Source organism: Megalobrama amblycephala, linkage group LG6, assembly GCF_018812025.1.
Source record: "Megalobrama amblycephala isolate DHTTF-2021 linkage group LG6, ASM1881202v1, whole genome shotgun sequence".
In the NCBI taxonomy this organism is placed as follows: domain Eukaryota; kingdom Metazoa; phylum Chordata; class Actinopteri; order Cypriniformes; family Xenocyprididae; genus Megalobrama; species Megalobrama amblycephala.
In genome coordinates, this window is record NC_063049.1 from 32,407,967 (window position 1) to 32,432,946 (window position 24,980).

Consider the following 24,980-nt stretch of genomic DNA (forward strand, 5'->3'; position numbering starts at 1 on the left):
TTATCAGGTTTGTCTTTTTCCCTGGCAAACAATTTTACTTTTATAACCTTGCCGTAATGTGTGAAACATACACGAAATCGCTATAAAAACATCCCTTTTTTTTTTATTTTTTTTACAAACGAGTCTCAAAAACCACTTGGACGATTCAAAGAATCGTTAGATTGTGAACCGCTGCAACTGATTCATTAAAAGATTCGACTCAAAAGAAGAAGAGGAATCCTGACGTCGGCACCCAGTCGACCAATCAGAGACTTTGTTTTAGAGAGCAAGCCTTGTAGAAAAACCTTTTTTTTTACAGTCTATGAGAAAAAGACGACATGCTCATTTGCAATTGACTATGGGCGTTCTAGTCGTTCTGCATCTCAGTGGGGTTGCTGGTGAATGAAATCACTCACCGGTAAGTATGTTTTGAGCTCTGCTTTGAAGTTGGACAGACAAACGCTCGAGATCCCGGACTTTATTCCACTGAATATACTCTCGGCATAGTGTTATTATTTAGACACACCATTAAATATTGTGTAAAAAATCTTAATTGAACATTTCCATTGTAAATGCAGTTAACTGAAGTACGTCGTGATGTTTATGTTGCCACTGTATGGGGTAAGTTGTCACAATAGAAACCTGCCTTTTATTCACAGTGATTTAAAAATTACTCTTATCTTCCACAACATGTCTGCATTTAAAAATAGACTAGTAAATGGACTTCTTTCGAAATGTGAACATGTCAATTATAAAACAAATTATTAAAACAGGAGACATTTTAAGGGTAGGATTCAAAAGGAATATTAAACAATTGTTCTGGCCAATGGTAATTTATGAATTTGTATTAGATTACAACATATGCAACACACGTGACATACCCCAACCTGACATTTATGAAAAATAATCTTGTCCTTTATTATGTAGTTTTTTATCACAGCAATGTCAGAAATTAATTTTAGTTCGAAATAGTTTAGTGGGAATTTTACATTTATTCATAAGATTTGCTTGAAAACCACCATTTGTGACTTGTGCATAACAGCTGTTATAACTAGCCAAGCTGCAAGTCTGTTAGTCTGACCAACTAGCAATTAGTTGGGGCTAATCAGTCTTAGTTTTCTGATTTCAAATGAGACCAATCTACCTTTTTGTGTAAAGAAAAGAAAATAATTATGACAAACTTAAGCAGTTTATAACCGGCTGGTCTCTCCTTATTTAATTGTGACCAGATTTAATGAAAGCAAGATATATTTTCCTGTTATGGTGACTGCATATTTAGAAAACAGTTAGATGTATTCTTGTGCCTGACTTTTCAAGATGGCGAGGCACCTGTTTTGCAAGCAGTTGGTATATAACTGTGTAGTGGTTACACAGCTGTTGTGTGGCTATTCACAGAACAGGATCAATAAAATATCTTTAATATACCTCAAGACAAATCTCTTGATGTGATTTCCATCATGGCCTCAGAAATAACAGATGACTGAGAATATCAAATCCGCTACACCTCATTTTGATGGAAGAAGGTCCAGTTTGTTAAATATAATATTGTGATCAGAACCTCTGGTGGCCCTCAGTGTTGTCCTCTGCATATCTTCCTCCTTGTGTAATTTCTCATGGGCTTGAGGAGTGATCGAGAGCCCCTCCTCTCTTCTTACCTCGGCTGTCACTCATCTCTGCTCTCATGTAGAACTGGAGGACACTAGCAGATCACAGACAGGATTGTTCTCTTTGATGTGGCCCTCAGCTCCTCTAGATATCATTGAGGCTCTGTCTCTGGCTACGAGAGAGCATCCATTAGTCTGTCAGCGAAAGCTCAGTCGTACCCGGGGATCAGATTCTGCTGTCGGCTGTCATGTATCAGTGCAATCGAGAGTCAGACTGTCATTAACAGTGTGTTGAGGAGCCCAGAAGATAGAGATGAGCCGGTCATGTCCTGTCATTCAAACCCTGGTGTGCAGTACGCCTCACTAAACCCAAAGACTGAAGGGTTCTCCCTCACTTATTTTAACTTTGTAAAATCTCTGTCATTTAGTTTTTTTAGTTTAGAGCTTTATTTATCTCCAAGGGGCAATTAATTTAGAGTCTCATGTTGCTTCACATATATAACACATATACATTAAAAATACACAAAATACATTATAAAAGGGAAAAAAAAGCTGTGTTTGTAATATATTTTGGTGTTACTTTGTGTAGACTGGAAAAAGCAGTAATATAGTTTCCTTATGTATTGAATTATTATAAGTATTTATAAACCAGGAAGCAATTTTAGGGTAGGGGGAATTCAATCTTATATTCAATTTGAATTTTTATAAAAATAATAAAAAAAATATACCGAACTACATAATGCCCCAATATATTCCCCAAGAAATGTATTCTTTTTAATGAGGTCTTTTTCCTTAAAGGGTTAGTTCACCCAAAAATGAAAATTATGTCATTAATGACTCACCCTCATGTCGTTCCAAACCCGTAAGACCTCCGTTCATCTTCGGAACACAGTTTAAGATATTTTAGATTTAGTCCGAGAGTTTTCTGTCCCTCCATTGAAAATGTATGTACAGTATACTTTCCATGTCCAGAAAGGTAATTAAAACATCATCAAAGTAGTCCATGTGACATCAGTGGGTTAGTTAGAATTTTTTGAAGCATCGGAAATACATTTTGGTCCAAAAATAACAAAAAACGATGACTTTATTCAGCATTGTATTCTCTTCCGGGTCTGTTGTCAATCCGCGTTCACGACTTAGTTCTTCGTCCGTGTATTCGGGTTCAAATAAATATGGCTGAGCAAAAAAATGCAAGTCTTGCTCTGTGTCGAATCCTTAGACATGTTTGCGAAGGATGTTTTGTTTACAGCGTGCGTCTCCCTCAGACTGTAAACGAAGCTCGGGCGCACCAGATAACGTCAGCAGCGTCACTGCGGAGTCGTGAACGTGGATTGACAACAGACCCGGAAGAGAATACAATGCTGAATAAAGTCGTAGTTTTTGTTACTTTTTGGACCAAAATGTATTTTCGATGCTTCAACAAACTATAACTAACCCACTGATGTCACATGGACTACTTTGATGATGTTTTCATTACTTTCTGGACATGGACAGTCTACCGTACATACATTTTCAATGGAGGGACAGAAAGCTCTCGGACTAAATCTAAAATATCTTAAACTGTGTTCCGAAGATGAACGGAGGTCTTACGGGTTTGGAATGACATGAGGGTGAGTCATTAATGACATAATTTTCAGTGAACTAACCCTTTAATGGAGTGTCTATTTATAATAAGGTCAAAATAGCGTCCCTTGTTGGAAAACGCTAGCTCTGCCTTCAGTGTCGCAGCATTAGCGAGTAATGCTCGCAGACCTGGCTTTTAATGCAATCGACATGGGTTCGACACGCCTTTGCCGAGCTCACATTTATTTTCAACAAAAATGAAAATGGTGTTCTAAAAGTGGAAATAAACTGCAAACGAGTGATTAATAATATTAAAAGTGTTTATTGGGTAGAGTTAAGGGAAGGTGAAGGGAGGGTTTTTATTCTCCCAATAAGGCAGCATCCATTTAATAATTTTAATAAATATAATCATTTACATTCTATGATGATGTACAAAAATACTGATACTGACATCTAATTACTATTTACTCTTATTGCAAAGAGCTGATACTTTTACATGGTGTAAATAGAATCTATCTCTATTTTCATATCGCTAAGAAAATGCTGCTGCATTGTCATTTTTGGGGTAACTATCCAACATTTTGGATAGTTACCCCAAAAATGACAATTCTGTCATCATTTACTCACCCTGAAGTTGTTCCAATTCTGTATGAATTTCTTTCTTCTGCTGAACACAAAAGATATTTTGAAGAATGTCGGTAACCAAACAGTTGATAGGCCCCACTGACTTCCATAGTATTTTTTTCCCCAATACTATGGAAATCAATTGGGCCCATCAGCTGTTTGGTATGAAACTAGGCAGTCTTCCTGCAGCAATAACACAATGTGATCATTGTCTCTAATTATTAGTCAATATTTAGCTTAGGAAGTTCTGCATAAAACTGTTTAGATCAAAGCCACATGACTCGGCTGTTTTGGTCCTGATTCAAACCTTTGCAATTACTGTGGAATTTTAAGAGTGGCTGCATAGCACACCAATTACGTTTTTATCACTTGCATAGAGAGTAAGAGCCTTGTTTGCTTGCCCTCTTTGATTCAGAAGGACCGTTGTTGCTGTGGACAGATGAAGGGAGACACATGGCACGAGGGCTTAATGGGCTTGGAGGTCGCAGCTGCTGTTGACTGACCTAAACAGCGTTGTGCCCGACGTCAAAACTACTTGTGTAGTGCACAGCAAAGATACTGTAATTTCAACTTCCAAATCCTTCATGTTTATAATCAGGAGGAAGATTTATCCCTCTTTGTTTTGGATGCTCATGTTTTTTCTCATTGTTGAGCTGCTTTGTTTCTGTATGGATGACGTGTGGAGAGCTTTTTGCTTAATAAGTGTTTGGATGTACTTTAAACACAGGGTTGTTTTACTCGCTGAAGTGGTGCTTACGATAGCTAAGAGCTCAGCTATTTCCCTGCACTCTATCATTAGAGCGAGTCACGAGTATCAGCTCTTACAGATGACTTGAGAGGGAGCTCAGAGCTCACAAGTGGGTCTTCATCAAACCTTAACGTACATGCTCTTGACTGGTATCGCATGACTCTAGTTATGTCATGTTCAACTCAAGGAATGATGTAAAGATGTCGTTTCAGTTCATAGAAAGGTTCTGACTTGTATTTTTCGCCCCAGTTTTTAACTACCCTGACAGGCCCTGCCTCACTGTGGGCATGTTTAGACCAATACATTCAGGTTTAAAGAGGCAGTTTTTAGTAGTTGCTATTTTGCTCTGTGATTACATCCTGAAGATACCAATTCTGTTTGTGCTCCAGTAAAAAAAAAAAAAAAAAAAGTGGAAATGTGTATGTCTCAATAGAGTGGCACAGGTGAGTTCCCCCTCTAGAATGACTGGGGATGGTCAAGCGTGGAGATAAGCCTGACCTGAGGCCTGTCACAATGTCACCGAGTAGAATGACAGGGGAGGGTCACCTGTTCTTGCCCTCAAGGTCATGGAAACAATAGAGGTCCCCAGGGTCATCGATTAGAGACACACACTCTTTTATCTACAAAAAGTGAGAGGAAGCATTACTAGAGTACCTAGAATCCACTCTTTATATAGTTGAAGAATAGGTCCTCCCTTATGAGGAGTGTTTGTTCACTACAGTTTTCCCGAAACATCTTGGCGTCTAGGTGGTTGACGTCATAATGAAAAGGATCGGGTATCCTCAGAAAATCAACCTGTTCATACCTTTTTCAAATGTGAATGCAACTTCCAAGAAATATAATTACTTGCATATTTCCCCCCAAATAACTGTCCGTCTTCAATGTTGTTGCTGCAATTACCATTTTCAAATGTGCCAATCTGGTCCATCCATTGAAGCAAGGAAGAAACAGTTTTTAAAACTGTTGTTAAATATCTATATATAAACCAATATATAAATCTATATATAAACTAACTAATACACTAATTGAGCAATATTTTATTTAGTAGTTTGAGCACAAATTCTCATTTATAACAGGATCTTGCTAAGCAAACAGTCACAATCTGCAGCTATAATCCGCACACTTATGCAACTGTATTTCCACCTTTTTCTCATTCTTCAGGTAAACTGCGCATGACCTCGGCAGTATTATGGCACAGGCTGCATTCCATCTCAATGCTCTCTTCAATAAGAGCACTGCAATCCTCATCAGATCCTGAGAATGCAGGGAGACTCTCTCACACAGAATAAATGTCCAGGCATCTCTATTCAGTTACCTTGGCCACAGTCCCAGGTGAGACAGCTAAAGGGTCTATTTAATCTTAACTTGACGAGAGCACTTTGGAAAAGAACCCAATCTCTCATCATCTCAGGAGATTAGATCCGCACACCCACAAATCAGATCTGTCGAAAGCAGTGGCCAGAGTAATAGGCACTTAGGTTTGGGCTTCTGATCCCACTGTGTCTTTAGACGAAGCACTCTGACCAGTTAATTAAACATGAATAGAAACGTTCTGGAAGAGTAATAAGAAGCTTTTGACCAAATGAAATGATTCAGACCCATGAATTACTCATTTACATTCAGTTAATAGTTCTTCTGTTGAATTTAAATTCTCAGATTATAGATAAATTTCACAGTGTTTGCAGAAAGGGTTGTGTAGGTTTATGATTAACAAATGCAAAAAGAAGTATGTTTGTAAGACGCCACTGTTGGTCACTTCAGAGTTCCTTTCGCCGGTGCGAATGCAACCAGGAATGTGGCCCGGGGGAGAAATAAGTTCTCAGGGAACTTTCCTAGTGGCTAATTCCTTTAATTGAGTTCCTAGAACTATTTGGTGCAAAAGCCCCTGATTTCTTAGTGATTATGTTTTTGGAAAGTGAAGTGTTACGTATCTGTTTCTTTTCAAATCTCCATTGTTACTTTGGCACAAGCTGTTTCTGCATTCATTACCAACATTTGCCAGCTGTCCATTCATGATGGACCTGCAACATTGCTTTTTAAGAGAAAAAGACTAAGAGCATACATCTTACACTCTTTTGCTTGCAGGTGTTGTTTACAGTCTGTTTTGTGAGTTTAAAACGGACTATTGTGTGGAGGCTTGGCCCACTGCTTTCCTTGCTGTGTGTATCAGTTCTTGTGTTGTTATGTGAATAGATAAGGGACCCATCCCATTGTGCAGCACATAGCCTCATCTACCTTTGGTCACTTGAGGAGTTTAGGCTGCGTAGGCTGTCAATAGATGCTGTCTTCTGTATGGTCAACTTGAGTTGGGACTATTTCGGCTGCTTTCTTTTGTTCATGTCTTTGGCGTCACTTCTGCTCCTGTTTAATTAAAACTTTTTCACATTTCCTTAAAAAGTACAATAAAGTATACTCTACTCTACTAATTATTGACTGTAAATAGACCATATACAGTATGATATAAGCACAATCACCAAGTACAATCACCAAGTTTTAAATTAAAATAAATATAATACATGCATTCATATAAAGCTTTAAAACAAGTTAAGGTTACATGTATTCTTTTGAGGTCTTTGTGAAACTATATAAATTATTTGGCCTATTTGTTTGATTCACATGCATTGATATAGTCAGATATTTTCTTTCAGCTGCCTTCTCAAACTTTGATGCAGCAACAGTGTTTATTCCTGCTTTGTAAATGTTTAATTTTATTATATTTTTCATAACGATCTCCTAATCTTCAGAAGAGATGTGAATTGCGCGGCTCTCTCACGAGAATTGAATCAAACGGACGCTCTCCATGTTCCGTGTGATTGGCTGTTTGCCGCACGTGTCACACTTTCAGGTGCACGCGCTTCAGAGTTGCCAGGTTGGATTTATATGGATTTGTCAACTCCAAACCTATGCTGAAACTGTTCAACTAGCTTCATGCAACAGGCCACAGGTGTTTAAAACCTTTGCAGACCCAGGGACCTCAAGAATCTCAGCCACCCCAGGGACCCCCAATTTAAAGAACTAGGTTTTCTCAGCAACACTTTATAATAACTTATGATAAATAATCAATATTTTAATACAATATATATTTATAGTATATATTTAGTACTTTGTTTTAATTGTCTGTCCCGGTCTTAGACTAATTGGGGTGTAACAGTGTTTAGAAGAGAATAAGTTGAATATATTATATATTTAACTGTTATCATGTTGTTCCAAATCTATAAGTTCATTTTCAGAACACAAATGAAGATATTTTTGTCATCATATTTTCTCCATCCATTAAAATTCTACGTAATTAACATTTCCAAGCTTCAAAAAGTTCCTAAAGAGATCATTAAAGTAATCTATATGAATCAAGCGGGGAGGGAGACATGATTGCTTTATATGATGAACAGATAATTCACATATAAACATTGATCAACGCACATACATGGAGCACATCAAATATGGTGAACAGAAGCTCAAACATGCTTGCCTCATGCACAAGAACCAATGTTTGCTCTCTGGCATCAAGCAAGCATATTGATCATAATTGATGATTGATTGATCAATAAATGTTCATTTATAAATTTCCTTAATGTTAAAAACTTACAGAATACATAACTGCAACATTTTTTTTGTAAATGATTGCTGATTTTTAAAGCTCTGTTATTTTAGGTTCCGTCAATATCCTAAGAGCTAAGTCCTAATATTAGAGAGTTCAGTTTGGATTGGCTTTGAAACAGCTCTTCTTTTTATCAAGGTTAATCATGTGCAAAACCTAAATCAACTAGTTTGTGTGAGTAAAGTTGCCATCAACCTTAAGAATGTTCTTGGCTCCAGAACACCAAATCATTTGCAGAACATCACAGCACTCCGGTCATGATACAATTGCTGAATTTTTCCAGATCTTGTTGAGTTAGATATCAGTTCAGAGCCATATGCTTCACCTGCTGTTAGTGATACCTGAGCCCACGTTTCTCCCAGGGCCCCATCCAGCCCTCACTGTGGCCTCAGAGGCAAATGGACAAACTCATCTCCATTTCCCAGCCCAGTGAAGCACACAAAGGAAGCCCTTGTTGCAGGGCTCTGATCTCTAAACCTGCAGGCCAGAGAACAGGAAGGCTTCTGAGAGTATGCAGGAGGACGAGGGGAGCGAAAGAGCGTATGTGCTGTAATCAGTTGGCCAATTAAACAGACCCTGGTCTCTCACCCCCATGTAATGAGAGAGGCTGACACTCAAGGGGTCCTATCTCAACATATGAACCCTGGGAAGGAATAATTCTGTTTCGGTACACATGCACAGATTAGCTATACATACTTGTTAAAGGGTTAGTTCACCCAAAAATGAAAAATTCTGTCATTTATTACTCACCCTCATGTTGTTCCACACCCGTAAGACCTTCGTTCATCTTCAGAACACAAATTAAGATATTTTTGATAAAATCCGATGTCTCAGTAAGGCCTGCATCGCCAGCAATATCACTCCCTTTTTCAATGTCCAGAAAGGTACTAAAAACATATTTAAAATGGTTCATGTGACTACAGTGGTTCAACCTTAATATTATAAAGTGACGAGAAAACAAAATAGTGACTTTATTCAACAATATCTAGTGATGGGCAATTTCAAATCACTGCTTCATGAAGCTTCGAAGCTTAACGAATCATTTGTTTTGAATCAGTGGTTCGGAGCTTATATCAAACTGCCAAGTCACGCCCTCCAGTGGTGAACCATTGAAATTTCGAAACACTTATGATGTAACAAGCCTTGTTTACTGAAATCATGTGATTTTGGCGCTCTGAACAACTGATTTGAAGCAAATGATTCATAAAGCTTTGAAGCTTCATGAAGCAGTGTTTTGAAAAGTGAAATGAAAAAAGTCCATCACTGGATATTGTTGAATAAAGTCGCTATTTTGTTATTTTTGGTGCACAAAAAGTATTATCGTCGCTTCATAACATTAAGTTTGAACCACTGAAGTCACACAAACGGTTTTAAATATGTTTTTAGTAGCTTTCTGGACATTGAAAAAGTGTTATTGCTGGAGATGAGATTATCACTGAGCCATCGGATTTTATCAAAATTATCTTAATTTGTGTTCCGAAGATGAACAAAGGTCTTACAGGTGTGGAACGACATGAGAGTGAGTAATTAATGACAGAATTTTAATTTTTGGGTGAACTAACCCTTTAAGCACTGGTTAAGATGATCTTAAAGTGAGGTTTTAAAAAGCATGCTAAATATGGAAGATGGCACTTGTATAATCTTGAACAAAATGGTCAAAGCTTTTGGGACAGGACCAATTTACGACTCTCCTTTTGAACATATGCTTTTAGAAGGACCCTCCCTCAGTAATTTGAACTATTTGGATGGACTAATGAAGTACGAGGTCTTATAGAATTATTTGAGACACCATATGCATGTTCTTGGAATTTCTTAAAGGCCTTCTAAGCTGCTTTTAAGTGTCACGTACCAAAAAGTAATCAATACACGGGAAAGGGCCCACAAAGAAATTTCAAGTGAAATATGAGACACGTGTAATTTTACCAGGGTGGCTGTTGAGCCCTTAAAATCACCCTGAAAGGAGACGTTCATGTTCCCTCTCTGAAACCCTTTTCTCGGTTCAGTGCAGGTGCCAAACTGTGTGGCTCACTCCAGTGATCGTTTACAGCAAAGGTGTTTTCTGCATTGCCGTTCCAATATGTGCTAACATTTATATAGAAATAAATACATTTATTCAGCAAGGACACATTAATTTAAGTTAAAAATCATAAGTGAAATTAAAGACACTATCATATCATTATCAACTGCATTTTTAAACAGTGAGCATTTCAAAAACATTGAAATAATCATACTGACCCCAGACTTTTTAATGGTAGTTTATAAATTGTCAGATGCCATCAGACTTGAAAGGTGCCATCGAATTGAAAATTGAATTTACCTTAGCATAGTTGAATAACAAGAGTTCAGTACATGGAAATGACATACAGTGATTCTCAAACTCGATTGTTTCCTCCTTCTTATATAAATCTCATTTGTTTAAACGACCTCCGAAGAACAGGCGAATCTCAACATAACACCGACTGTTACGTAACCGTCGGGGTGTACGCCCCCAATATTTGCATATGCCAGCCCATGATCGAGGCATTACACAAGGGCAGAACGTCTGCATCATCAGACTAGGTAAGCAAGCAAGAACAACAGCGAAAAATGGCAGATGGAGCAATAATAACTGACATGATAACATGATATTTTTAGTGATATTTGTAAATTGTCTTTCTAAATGTTAGCATGTTGCTAATGTACTGTCAAAGTCCCTTTAAGTATTATTCTATAGTCTTTGGTACTGTTAAATGTGGTTAAAAGTTACCATCGTTTCTTACTGTATTCACGGAGACAAGACTGTCGTTATTTTCATTTTTAAACACTTGCAGTCTGTATAATGCATAAACACAACTTAATTCTTTATAAATCTCTCCAACTGTGTAGCATTAGCCGTTAGCCACGGAGCACAGCCTCAAACTCATTCAGAATCAAATGTAAACATCCAAATAAACTCTGATTAGACATGCTGCATGACGAACACTTTGTAAAGATCCATTTTGAGGGTTATATTAGCTGTGTGTTTATGCACTGTTTAAGGCAAGCACGAGCTCCGTGGGGGGGAGCGTGAGCATTTAAAGGGGCCGCAGCCTAAATCGGCTCATATTTAATGATGCCCCAAAATAGGCAGTTAAAAAAATGTGTTAAAAAAAAATCTATGGGGTATTTTGAGCTGAAACTTCACAGACACATTCAGGGGACACCTTAGACTTATATTACATCTTTTAAAAAATCGTTCGATGGCACCTTGAATTTAATAAAAAAAAAGAAAATTGCCACCTTACACAAATGAATACAATTTATTGATTACAATATTTTTGGGGCTAAAACAATGGATTGGTATTGTTTGTAGGTTGTTAAATGGCAAATTAGCGACTGAACAGTATCCTTTTTTTTTTTTTTTTTTTTTTTTTTTCAGAGCAGCAACAGTGGAAATGTTCAATGGCTTTTTTTTGTCAAGATATTAAGAATTAAACCTTTAAAAATTAAACCTTTGATAACTAGTCCCTGTCTTCCCTATTGTTCTCAGATGAAATGCCATGACACAAGTGAAAATGATCCACTGCAAGCTGCTTACTAACTCACCGTGACCCTCCTCTTCAAATACACATAAATACACACCTCAGGGATTTTCCACACAAATCTCACTTAGGCACGACTAGACCTGATCGGGTAACAGAAAGGCATTATACTGAATTTATTACTGTACGTCACCTCCGTTATCCACATGACATAGCCTGAAGGATATAATGGAATCTTTATATGGCAGTTTTATATAATACTGAACAAGTGCCAGTTTGATGTTTATCCATGAATGGAAAAGATTATGCAAGTCAGTAATAGATTTACAGAATGAACAAATTTAAGCTTTTTATAGCCTACATCCTTCCCTGATAACTCACTCGATAAGCTAATCTATCATGATCTTCTCATTTGCTTCCATTTCTTCTCAGTACTAATTATTTTAGAAAAAAAAATTCACACAATACAATATACAGTAATTTACATTCAAATATAAATTAAATTCCATGAAGCACATATATAGTTTGTAAGCTTGCAATTCCATCTGAGTACTAAAAGCCCCTCTTTCGGTTGTGTATTGTCCTCAGGGCCTTTGTGTTTTACTGCCTACATGTCTGCGTGCTGACTTGGTCAGCACTGATAAATGAGCGGGAAAGACACCCATCTCAAGTGAGCAATAAAAGGAGTCACACAAAGCCCCCCTGAGTTTATATCCTTGACCTGGTGTGTTTATGACGGCCTGTCTTCCTGTGAAGGTGGGCTCACATACCTAACCGGTCAGTGACAAATGTAAGACAAAAGAGATATAAATGTGGTGAGATTGTGTAGGAAATGCCTGGACTCCTTCAGTTCAGTGAGGAAATGAAGATGCTTGTCAGGTGAGCAGCCTGGATGGGTTTTATTTGGTTACTCCACATTTTTTCTTTTTTTTTTTATCAGCTGTTTAAGGAGGAAAGTGGTTTAAGAGGAAGCTTTTTTTTTTTTTTTTTTTTACCCTTTTAAGGATCTCAACAGGAAATCTCAGGTAACTGGAACATTTGAATGTTTGTATTGTTTGATCAGTGTTGCTATGCTGTGGTGATTCATGACTTGGTGCGGCGTACTTGAAATTCTGCTAAGTGTTATTGTGTACTGTGCAACATGGAAGTCTGATAAATACGGCTTTGATGTCACTTTCTACCCATATGCCAACAGAAATTTGATTCCTCAAATCTTTCATTTGATGAAAGTGTCCTGGAACCAGGACGTTTAGGTCTTTAAAGCTTATTTTTCTAATTCATGCCAAGCTTTCAGCGCTGACATATTTCAAGAGACATGACATGAGGGTTTAAGTGTTTTTCACTTGAATGGTCAGGATCTGGGTCGTACCTATGCAGGTGCTTCTCAAGGTAACTGTGGGAATGTTTTCTTCTGTTTCTTTTCATGTTCAGACAAATTGTTTTTAAATTGCTATACTTAGGATCACATTCACGAGAAGGTTGTTGAGGAGCATTAAATCATGCCATTCGTTGAACAAAAAGTTACTAAATGATTTCTGAGATGGTACATCTGAAGATTGGCCTTTTAGATTAGATTTCATCTTGACATGAAGCGTACTTTTGGCCTCTTTTTTCCTCCCCAGAGCACATTCAACTGTAGAAGCAGAAATAGAGCTCTGTATACTATAATGAAATGGATCCACTGGCCCTCAGGCCATCAGAAAAGCCCTCAGGCCCTTTTAGAGAAGGGCGGGACCTTCACCTATAGTCACATCATGTGTTCTGATTTTCTGTGTCAAAAGATGATCTGCCAGTTTCAAAACAAAGTAGTAAATCTGTCAACAATGTCTTCCAGTAAAAGTGCTGACAGAGCAATACAGTATTCCTGAAAATATCTTGTTTTCGTATTAATGTTAGTGAAGGTCATGCAGTAATTCAAATTATATTTTGAAAAGATTCAAGCTCCTTTGATTATGAACTCAGACTGACTTTAACCTGACCTAACGAACAAAGGATAAAACATAAATTAATCATGAGACTTAAGAGCAATGGAGGCTGTTTCTCTGAAAGACTTTAAGCACAGCCTCTGAAAATGATTTATTTATCATCAACTGGTAGTTTTACTATTATTGGGCCTGTTTTACACCCGGTATTAAGAAACATTTTCGTCAATCCGATAACAAATGGACAATGTTAAATACAGGTGTAGACATGTTCTGAAATGTCTTGAACTGGTCCACTTTTGATCATTTCAAGAGGTAGTCGAAAATGCATTCGAACGGATTGCTTTCATATAGATGCTCATACAAAATGGCGCCTATACTGTCCACCTGACCTGTTGCGTAAACATTATGGGAAGCATGCTGGCCAGATGGGATTTAAACTTTTCAGCTTAAGACCTAAGTTTGGTTTGAAGACGGAAAATGTACCAAGCACAATGTTCTCTCACCACATGTTTTTTATTACACACTCACAGAGTTCGGCATGATGTATATCGATCTGAAAAAGACCATACCCGTCCGTAGACTGTCCCCTCGAAGATATTGCGACAGAAGTGATTGAATGTGGACTAAAGAGACGGATTAAAACACCTGGCGTAATCGGGAATGTGTCTTCCTCATCTACTTGTGATCGGATTGAACAAAACGCATCTTAATACCAGGTGTAAACAGGGCTTATGATGTAAGCTGAAGATAAGTCTCATTCATTATATTAAGAAAATATACATGTCCATTCAAAGCAGATTATTTACTTTATAAATATTATTACATATTTTCTGGCTCATGAAAAATAATTAATTGACTAGTTCTAAGACTAACTAAACAAAGACAACAAACTCACAACAATTTGTCCCTGATTCGTTCCTTTCAAATCCTGTTGAGTCTCTTTGTTTTGAAATCGTCACTGTGAAAGACAGTTTCCCTGGAGGCGAGACAGTGGGTAGATTGTGTTCTCTACCAAAATGTGTTTTTTTTTTTTTTTTACTTGCATGATAGAGTGCCATGAAATAAAGTGTAAAACCTTCACTGAAAGGCATAAAGCTTTTTATGGCCAAAAGGCAGTTGTGAAATATTAAGGAATGCATTTGAGACTATCACAAGTGTTTTATTTGGATATTCAAAGGATGATCTACTATTAATTTGAGGAATTTTTAAAAGCTCTGATTAGTCTGGGAACATTCCTGTAATTCTAACCCTGTCAGCACATCAGGCTTGTATAAAGCTCAAAGGATGCACTAAAAACTCACTGTGGTGTGATATTTACACAAGACTTGAAGATTTCACAGCTGTATATTTACTGTGACAGCCGTGAGGGACAGCTAGAACTCAAGATATCAAATGAGCAATACTGTATCATATTTCATTGATATACCACGTGCAGCTATTTTATGGGGACTGGCAGAGAGCCATAATATATTTTACAAAGTAAAGAAAAATGTGTATCTGAATTTACTGGTCAGCACTTTCTTTTTATTCAGCATATTGCATGAGAGAGAGTTAGTGGTGACATATGAACCCTCCTATATCTCATGTTACTTTGGTTTAGATGTGATTTGTACGCTATCACCTGTCTTTTCCTCACTTCACTGGCCGCTTAAATTCAGCTCTTCATAGAGGAATATCACATACTGCTAACTTTTGGTGCAGCTATCAGTTATAGGTCAGACTGTTCACTTATGTTACAAACATAACATATGCATTTCAAATTAAATCAAATCTTTTTTGCAACCTAAAATGTATGTATGTAATTGAATCAAAGTATATTACAGTAGGTAAATCCCCCTTGTGGAACCAAATCCTAAATAACCTGTATAATGCCACAATGATTTAAAAAAAAAAGAGAGAGAAGAAGAAAAAAAAAGGCCGATATAATTGTGATCACTGCTCATTTCCACATCTTGGCACAGTTCCTGGATTAAATGCAACTATTTATCTTCCCCACCTAACGCTGTGCATGAAAGAAGGTTTAAACATGGTAGTGCTTGTATAGGTTCTGAAGTAAACAGCTTTATTCATGATATGATAAATAACTGCCTGTCTAAGTAGGTGGCGTATAATACAAGTTCAAAAGTTTGGGACACATGAAATCAATCAAAAGTGACATTAAAGTCATTTATAATGTTACAAAAGATTTCTATTTTAAATAAAAGCTGTTGTTTTTTGAATTTTCCATTCATCAAACAATCCTGGAAAAAACATCAGTTTCCACAAGAATGTTAAGCAGCACAACTGTTTTCAACATTGATAATAAGAAGAAATCTTTCTTGAGCACCAAATCAGCATATTAGAATGATTTCTGAAGGATCATGTGACACTGAAGACTGGAGTAATGATCCATCAAAGGAATAAATTACTTTTTAAAATATTAAAATAAAAAAAAATTATTTTAAGTTGTATTCATATTTTACAATATTGTTGTTTTACTGTATTTTTTATCAAATAAATGCAGCTTTGGTGAGCATAATAGTCTATACTTTTAAAAACAAAAAAAGAACTTCCTGAACGCAAACTTTTGAATAGTAGTGTATCCATTTATTGGGTTTTTTTATTATTATTTTTGGATGTATATATATTTTTTTTAAAGGTGCCCTAGATTCAAAAATTGAATTTATCTTGGCATAGTTAAATAACAAGAGTTCAGTACATGGAAATGACATACAGTGAGTCTCAAACTCCATTGTTTCCTCCTTCTTATATAAATCTCTTTTGTTTAAACGACCTCCGAGGAACAGGCGAATCTCAACATAACACCGACTGTTACGTAAAAGTCGGGATCATTAATATGTACGCCCCAATATTTGCATATGCCAGCTCATGTTCAAGGCATTACACAAGGGCAGCCAGTATTAGCGTCTGGATCTGTGCACAGCTGAATCAACAGACTAGGTAAGCAAGCAAGGACAACAGCGAAAAATGGCAGATGGAGCAATAATAACTGACATGATCCATGATATCATGATATTTTTAGTGATGTTTGTAAATTGTCTTTCTAAATGTTTCATTAGCATGTTGCTAATGTACTGTTAAATGTGGTTAAAGTTACCATCGTTTCTTACTGTATTCACGGAGACAAGACTGTCGTTATTTTCATTTTTTAAACACTTGCAGTCTGTATAATGCATAAACACAACTTCATTCTTTATAAATCTCTCCAACAGTGTGTAATGTTAGCTTTAGCCACAGAGCACTATCAAACTCATTCAGAATCAAATGTAAAGATCCAAATAAACACTGTACTTATGCGATTAGACATGTTGCATGACAAACACTTTGTAAAGATCCATTTTGAGGGTTATATTAGCTGTGTGAACTTTGTTTATGGTGTTTAAGGTAAGCGCGAGCTCTTGGGGCGTGGAGCACGAGATTTAAAGGGGCCGCGTACCCTGAATCGGCGCATTTATAATGATAGGCAGTTAAAAAAATTAGTTAAAAAAAAAACTAGGGGGTATTTTGAGCTGCAACTTCACAGACACATTCAGGGGACACTTATATTACATCTTTTGAAAACATGTTCTTCGGCACCTTTTAAGTTTAAAATATTTTCAGTTTGTCGACCATGGAAGATACTGAGTGAGGAATTGTTTTTAGTAGAGTGAATAAACTGAATCCCACCAGTGGATATTTTAAAAGTAATGAAGCCATAGACTGTGCAGCCCCCCAAAGACCATCAATCACCTCATATCTTTAGTGATACGAGTATTGATCTACTTTAGCAAAAATCAATGCACTTATTCACTCATGTATATTGAGGACAGTACAGTTAATCTAACAGAGCGTCGTATATTTAATTGAGGCTCTTGGTCTTCCAGAGGTTATGAGGACCGGGTGTGTGCTAAGTGCGTTTGTGTGAATGCTGATTACATGGGCTAGACTGGCCTGACACTACACTGTTGACTTCACACAATGGCTAGAGGCCCCGCCCCCACAATGCACCTGCTGTCCAATCAGATGCAGGGGTTGTCAGGAGGTTGGTTGGGGTCGGTGGTTTCTTTTCTGTTGTTGTGAGAGAGAGCTGAAATGGAAAATGACTTCTAAGCTTTCTCTTTCCTTTTCCTTTTGAAAGTCTCAGTCAAGACAGCAGTCTCTGCACATTGACTGAGGGAATCTGTCTGCCTGGCATCTAACATTGTGTATAAGCTTTCCACTTTTGAGACAAAAGGTAAGCCTTTGTTTCTTGTATATTTTGAATTTCAAAGTCATGTATGTTTTGTTTAAATATTATTTTGTGTGAATTAAGTGTATTTTGTTTGCAAATTTGGTCTAATTAACAAGTGAGTTTTTGAGTTAGGCATCAGTCACTGCAAATATGTATTAATTAGCAGTTAGTATCTCTCTTTTTTAGAAGAAAATAAAAGTTTTGGTTATTCAGGTGTCTTCACAGATCACTAAAGCAATCAACAGGCCTCTGAGGTTCTCGAACCAGTCAGACAGCTCTGGTCTCTAGAGCTCATTTACATCACATTCATTTCACTTCAAACAATTTACTTTCAAAGAATACATTTAAATATCAAAATAGACTACAGTTTTGATCTAAAAGAGCAGCATGTTTCAGAACGCAATCTGTAAGAATGAGTGCACGTTTTTGTGGGTTTATATTCGGCATAAACATGCCAACATAAAGATGCATGCAAATGACCATTTTACGCTCTTCACTCTTTATGAACTGCTTTTAAGTCCTTACATGTCTGCTGGCTGGTCTGTGACCTAAGAGCACGTACGTTAGGAGCTGAAAGGCTTCAGACCTCAGGCCCCTGTGTGTGTTTTAACCTCTGGGTCAGTGGAGCTGATTGCTGTTGTGCTGTCAGTCATTATATATGTGTGATCTCTCTTTACTCTGCTAGAGACCCTCAGGAGTAGATTGTCACTGCCACAAGATTAATGGCACTCATCTGTTTGCTTTAAAACCATATGCTGTCTAGAGATGAAATAGAGCCTGTGGAGTTCTGTGTACCAAGTTGTGTGATTTGAGCTGAAATACTTCTTAAAATATGTCAGTACCATTGTTTTGTCTCAAGATGCATACCAGTAATGGCCTACACCTGGCTTAATCTAAGCCCAGGCCTTCATGTTCCCACTTTTAATTCTATGTAAAGTTCACCACATGTATCACAGATTAAGTCTCATGTTAATTCAGACTGGAAATATGTTACTTGTGAAAGCACTAGGCTAATGTCCATCACACAGTGAAATTGTCAATGCTACGTAACTAAACACTGATGGAAACAAGCACTAGAGCATGTTAATGTCCTCAGAGAATGTGTTCAGCCTTAATGATTAACCTTTGAGGTCAATGTGTCTTACTGCTTCTTAAAATGCCAGGGGCAGGTGCTAGACATTTCAAAAATGTGGGCGGACATCAGTAAGATGTGGATGGGAGCTTTAGTCCCTAGTCATCAGTTATAAGGCCTTATGCTGGATTTTGGTTTGTAAAAAAAAAAAAAAAAAAAGTAGGTACTTGCAACTGAAGTACTAGAGGGCTTTATGCAAATGGGCATATTAATGACTCTGGTGCATTCAGTAAACTGAATAATGTATGAAATGAATGCAGTTTGGATGATTATAATTCATAGGCTTCTATCTTCAGAAGATGAGCCTTTGCTGTAATTAATGGACTTATGTGTTAAACCATCCATCATCTATATCTGTCCTGTTGTTCAGGCATTTGTGCCTTGTCATTATTCTGTTAAAAGACATTGAATGTGAATTATTAGGTCTTAAAGGTCCCGTTTTTCGTGGTTTTTTGAAGCTTTGATTGTGTTTATAGTGTGCAATATAACATGTGTTCATGTTTCGCGTGTAAAAAAACACAGTATTTTCCACATAATTTACTTATCTGTATACCGCTGTTTCCACTGTCATAAAAACGGGCTGATGATTTCCTTGTTCTATGAAGTCCCTCCTTCAGAAATACGTAACGAGTTCTGATTGTGCCAGCGGTTCCTGTGTTGTGATTCGACAGCAGCTCTTAGCGAACCTTGCCCGGAAAGGTCACGCCTCTTACCATAACGTGGAGATGCACGCGCTCAGTGTTATTGTAAACATGTCTTTAATTTTACCCTATCAATTTGAGCCGGAATCAGACCCGGTGATTGGACTGCGGGATGAAAATAACAGCGTTTCGACAACATGGCGACAAACACACTCTACAAACGCAACTCTTGTGTATTCCTGTGGGCGGAGGTTAGTCAAAAAACTGTTTTAGTGACGTCATTAAAGAAGGAAGTAGAGGGATGTAGTCCAAACTGGCCGTTCGATGTAGGCGACTTCTGTTAAATAAAATATCTTGCTTGGCATTGAACTTTGAGCTTTAAAATTTTACAGATTTTAATTTATACTCTAACAACAACATTACACACTTACTGAAGTTTGAAACATGGGATCACGAAGAACGGGACCTTTAACAAAATGCGTAACAAAATAGAAATGAGAACAATTACAGGAAGTCAAATGGTCAGGGACTTTAACATATCTTTTACAGTTTATTTTAGGTGTCACTATCAGTGTTTTAAACATGGCAGCAGATCTGGCTTTAGTCTCAGTTCTTGTCCAGCTTCTTGTTGATTTGGTGGCAAGTGACAACATTGACTTCTACAATCTCATGCCTGCTGTAGAAGGTGAGTGTGTTTATTCCAGTCAAATGTTTAATTTTTACATTACCATTTGGGATCAGTACTTTTTTTTTATTTTATTTTTTTATTTTTTTTAATAGAACAAAAGTTACAGTAAAGACATTTATAATGTTACAAAAAGTTTCTGTTTCAAATAAATGTTTGGTTTGAATATATCAATGAATCCTGAAAAAATGTATCCTGGTTTCCACAAAAATATACATAACAATTGTTTTCGTTTTATTGCTGTTGTTATATTGTGCACAATTGTTCTTATTATATTGATAATAAGAAGAAATGGTTCTTAAGCATCAAATCAGTCTATTAGAATGATTTCTGAAGGATCATGTGACACTGAATACTGGAGTGATGATGCTGAAAATTCAGCTTTTCCATCACAGGAATAGATTACATATTAAAATAGTCTTGACTTGTGATAGTATTTCACAATATTACAGTGATATCTTAGCCTGGGTGCCAGCCCGAACCCCGCCCACAACATTTTTTGGACGGGAAGTTCGGTCTGGACTCGATCCATTGTGGAGTAATTATGCTCGGCTCCCAGAAGGCCGAACCAATCAAATTGCCAGGGCGGGCTTTAATCGATGATGGACAGGCTATCTGCGGTTACGTAACCATCCACGTCATCAAAGAGCGCTTGGGGAGTTTGATTGACAAGCGATCTAACCAATCAGAACGCCGCATCCGCCATTTTGTCCGACAAAGCAGTCAGGAGTTAGAAGATTAACATCGGTGGAGTTAAACTTGAAAAATTGTGCATATTGACGTCTTTCCGCGTTTGAAACAACATTCATTCTCATGTTCATTCATGTTTATTTGATGCTATAAATGGACTAGTAGGAAGAGATGATCGGTTAACGAGCCTCTTGAGCTGAGGCGCTACAGCAATCTGTCACGATCATGGTCACAACACATTAAAGAGCCACAAAACGGTTTTTATTGTTTGAATTTTTTAATAACTACACAGTTTGAAAGCTGGGACTTTGTTTAATATCATAAGTAACCTGCTCTGTCTCGTCTGTCGATGTGTTGTCAGTTTCCTCTGACAGAACAGGTTTAGTTTAGTTTAGTTTAATTAAGGTTATAACTTATGTTGTCATCTTGCTTTTATGACATGCTATTGCATTTGTGTTATGTACTGTAATGCAATAACATGGCCTCACCCCTTTGTTGCGTGTTCTCGGGACCAGGGTTTATGTAAATGTTAGGGTTTGTGATGTCACCAACCCAAGAAGAAGCTCGTTGTAGTCCCTACCAGCCATTTGATGTAGTCCTTAAAAATCGATTTCTTTAAAAGAAAATGTTTCCCTTTGCACTGAACTTTGAGCATTGTAACTTTGCAGATGTTGTTTATGCTCAAACAGCAACATTACACACTAACTAAAGTTAAAAAAGTGAAATCATAATCAAGCACCCCTTTAACAAAAAATCTTTCCAACCCCTAAGCTTCACCAATGATCTGTTAAGCAATAATGGTAATCATGTTTGTTGACATTATTAATGAATGTTATGAGTGTTACTGTAACATCAAATGATTCAAATGACTTTACTGCTATAACACAGTGTTCATGTCTGTACAGCCACCCCGTATCCCAAGAGTTTCAAGTGCTTCACCTGTGAACAGGCCTCGGACAACTACAGCTGTAACCGCTGGGCAGAAGATGTGTGGTGCCCTCAGAGTGAGTTTACAAAACACAAACCCACCGCTCTCACACCTTGTCATTAGATAAAGATCTAGAGCCAGAGTGTTCAATTGAATTGTTCAGGCACTTCGTAAGGCAATATTCTTTTAAAAACCTTATATCCTGTTCCTTCATTTATAGATACCCAGTACTGTATGACAATACATCACTTCAACCATCATGGGAAGACAAAGTTTGTTACAAAAAGATGTGCAGTGCATGAAGAATGCCAGTTATCCGGCTGTAGACATCATAAAAATACACACCATGTGAGTATCAACGTACACACTCTGTACTTAAAGGGATAGTTAGTTCACACAAAAATGAAAATTCTGTTTTGAATGTTTGAAATCAAACAATTGTGGGGCACCATTGACTTCCATAGTATGGAAAAAAGAAATGCTATGGAAGTCAATGGGGCCTATCAACTGTTTGGGTTACAAACATTCTTCAAAATATCCTCCTTTGTGTTCAGCAGAACAAAGAAATTCAGACAGGTTTGGAACAACTTGAAGGTGAGTAAATAATGACAGAATTTTCATTTTTGGGTGAACTATCCCTTTAATATATGGCAACATATAGTACATAATCTCTTGTACAAAAATTGTATTCACTTATAAAATGTGATTCTGTCTTGCAGGAGTGTGTATCTTGCTGTGAAGGGATGGTTTGTAACGTAGAGCTGCCAACCAATCACAGTAATGCAGTGTTTGCTCCGAGACAAACCCACAACTCCGCAGCACCTACTTTTAGGACCTGGGATTCTGTGATCATGCTGATCCCGGCTCTCACTAGGCTGTTACCATTGTGATCTTCAGTCATAAGAACCTGTTTAGTGATGAACAGCACTACAAATGAATGAGACAAAGGAGACATCATCCACACTGGAATATTAATACAGTTAGATGGATGTTTTCATTAAAGTCACAGTAATATCATGCTGGGGAAAGCTATCTGTTAGCATTCCCATCCATCTCATTGGCAGGATGTTGCAGGACTCCCAGGAAATCTGCTGTCTTTGCTCATGGGCTCACAGATGTTTTCATGATTGATCAGTGACTAATCAGCCTGGAGTGGCACAAGAAGCAGATGATCACTAGTGACTATTTGAAACTGTAATATAAGTTAATTTTAAAAGCTTTCAGACTCCCATCAAAAACAGATGGCCTTTGGTAAATAATCTGTTATAATATAATGAAATATTTGCTTGCAAACATTTTTACTCTGTCAGAAAACGCAAAGAACGTCCACTGAATGTCCATCAGTGGAGAAGGATGCATTTTGCAGCCATATGGTGTAGTTATGGCATCAACCAGCAGGGGTTAACTGGACTGTGCTAACCAGCAAAACCTGAAAACTCTTTGGTGGATTCAGTGTGGAGACGGCCAGTCATCCAGTATGGAGGAACTGTGCACAGGAAAGAGCGGTGTTTGGAGGATCTGTCAATGGAGTACTAGCACTGCTCGTGACGACTGCTAATGACGTGCTAAATAGGACAACAACAAAAAACAGACTGGTAGCAAAATAGCATTCAGCAGCTAAAGCAGTGGATTTCACTTATGCTGCCTCACTGGATTTGTATTGAGCAAATTGAGGCTCACCCTGAGCATTGGATGTCTCTATATGGGATGGTCCTGTGGCGCTGGTCCCAGATTCTGTCACACAGGCCAAGAACAGCAATGAGAGGACGCAGGATATGTCTTTCTAGTTTTATAGATGATGCAAATGTCTCAAAAGAGATTCGTGATTGCTGCATAAATGTCAAAACTTTGAGAACATGGACCTGCATCACATAAAAGCACTAATTAAGTATATTTTGTGTTTCTCTGATTGAACTATTGCAAACACTTTTCATATTTTTATCAGCATTTTTTTGGTGCCAAAAGCCTTAAAGAAATAAAAATGTTACCCTTATTTAACTAATACTAATGTGTCCATGCACAAATATTCCATTATGCTACTGACATTTCCTTACAGTTGCCATGAAATTAAAATTCATCCTACCTTTTTGTGCATGATTCATCCATGCATGTTATAATTTTATTTTTTAATCAAAATGTCATAATTCGATTTTCTGGTGGAACGCCAGACTTCCTCATTCCAATTGTTAATCGCCCTACATTTCTTTCTTTTTCAATAATCCATTTCACTTGGATTATACGCCACAATACAGAAGAAAAGATCTGTTGCTACTTCCGTTTGTTTCATCTTGACTAAAAACGAAATTAAATCTCCAATTATATATAAATATATAATTACTACAATTACAATTCCTGTTTATATTTAGGTTAAAAAAAAATTCTTTTAACTAGAGTCAGTGCATATTAAAATAAATGTAATAAATAGGACATTATTAATATAAGTGAACAAAACTCATAAAAACTAGAGTTGGAGACATGTAACCTTTTTTTCCTGTACAAACCTTACTGTAAGTCCGTGTTGCGTTCCATGATGGTTAAAGTCAGTTATGATTAATTTTCTTGTTTACTTTCATTGGGTTGATTGAGTGTGTAAACGGTTCCTCATCTATTTAATCTATAACATACCGCTGTGCTTTTTGTATGTGAGCAGCAGGGATACGTTTTTAAAATTCCTTCAACGCTGATCTGAGAACATTTCGGTCTTTTCACATGAGACGGCCCAGGTTTGAATTTGGAGTAGCGAGCTGAACCTCGAACAGTACAAAAGAGCAGCTCCCCCACCCCAGAGCTCTGAGAACAATAAAAACATTCCCAAGAGGATCTCGGTGTGGAACACAAAGCTGTGGACCATTAATATCATTGCTGTCTGGAATAATGAGGGTTTTTCATTCTCCAAACTAAACATGACATATGGCTCTTCCTCTAAAATGGTTGCAGAGGAAATGAGATTTGGTTTCTGTGTAGCTGCTTCACTGACTTATGACGTTAAAGAGTGTGTGTGTGTGTGTGTGTGTGTTCCTGCTCTGCTGACTGTCTCGCCGTGTGTGCTGTTTGCTCTGGCTGCTGGCTGTCTTTGTTCTGGTTTTATTAGGCGTAGAGTTGGAGTCTGTCACTTTCAGGCTTTGAAGAGTCGTTTATCTCCCATTGAGAAAA

At 37.4% G+C, this 24,980-nt stretch overlaps 1 protein-coding gene across 8 annotated transcripts in view; it reads left to right on the forward strand.

Moving 5' to 3' along the window:
- The first annotated feature begins 258 nt into the window (after positions 1 to 258).
- The window catches only part of lypd6b (LY6/PLAUR domain containing 6B), a 24,919-nt gene continuing 197 nt past the window's right edge, over positions 259 to 24,980 (forward strand). Inside the window, exons 1-7 of one of the 8 annotated variants that reach the window (XM_048194090.1) lie at positions 259 to 397; positions 5,680 to 5,850; positions 20,074 to 20,209; positions 21,805 to 21,903; positions 22,048 to 22,175; positions 22,382 to 22,421; positions 22,547 to 22,675. In XM_048194090.1, the coding sequence (XP_048050047.1) occupies positions 5,779 to 5,850; positions 20,074 to 20,209; positions 21,805 to 21,903; positions 22,048 to 22,175; positions 22,382 to 22,421; positions 22,547 to 22,566 (495 nt within the window). In that variant the 5' untranslated portion in view covers positions 259 to 397; positions 5,680 to 5,778 and the 3' untranslated portion in view covers positions 22,567 to 22,675. Of the gene's footprint in view, positions 398 to 5,679; positions 5,851 to 17,077; positions 17,563 to 17,658; positions 17,755 to 20,073; positions 20,210 to 21,804; positions 21,904 to 22,047; positions 22,176 to 22,381; positions 22,422 to 22,546 lie in introns of those variants that run through there. The other 7 variants (XM_048194083.1, XM_048194084.1, XM_048194088.1 and 4 more) reach the window with 7 other exon arrangements.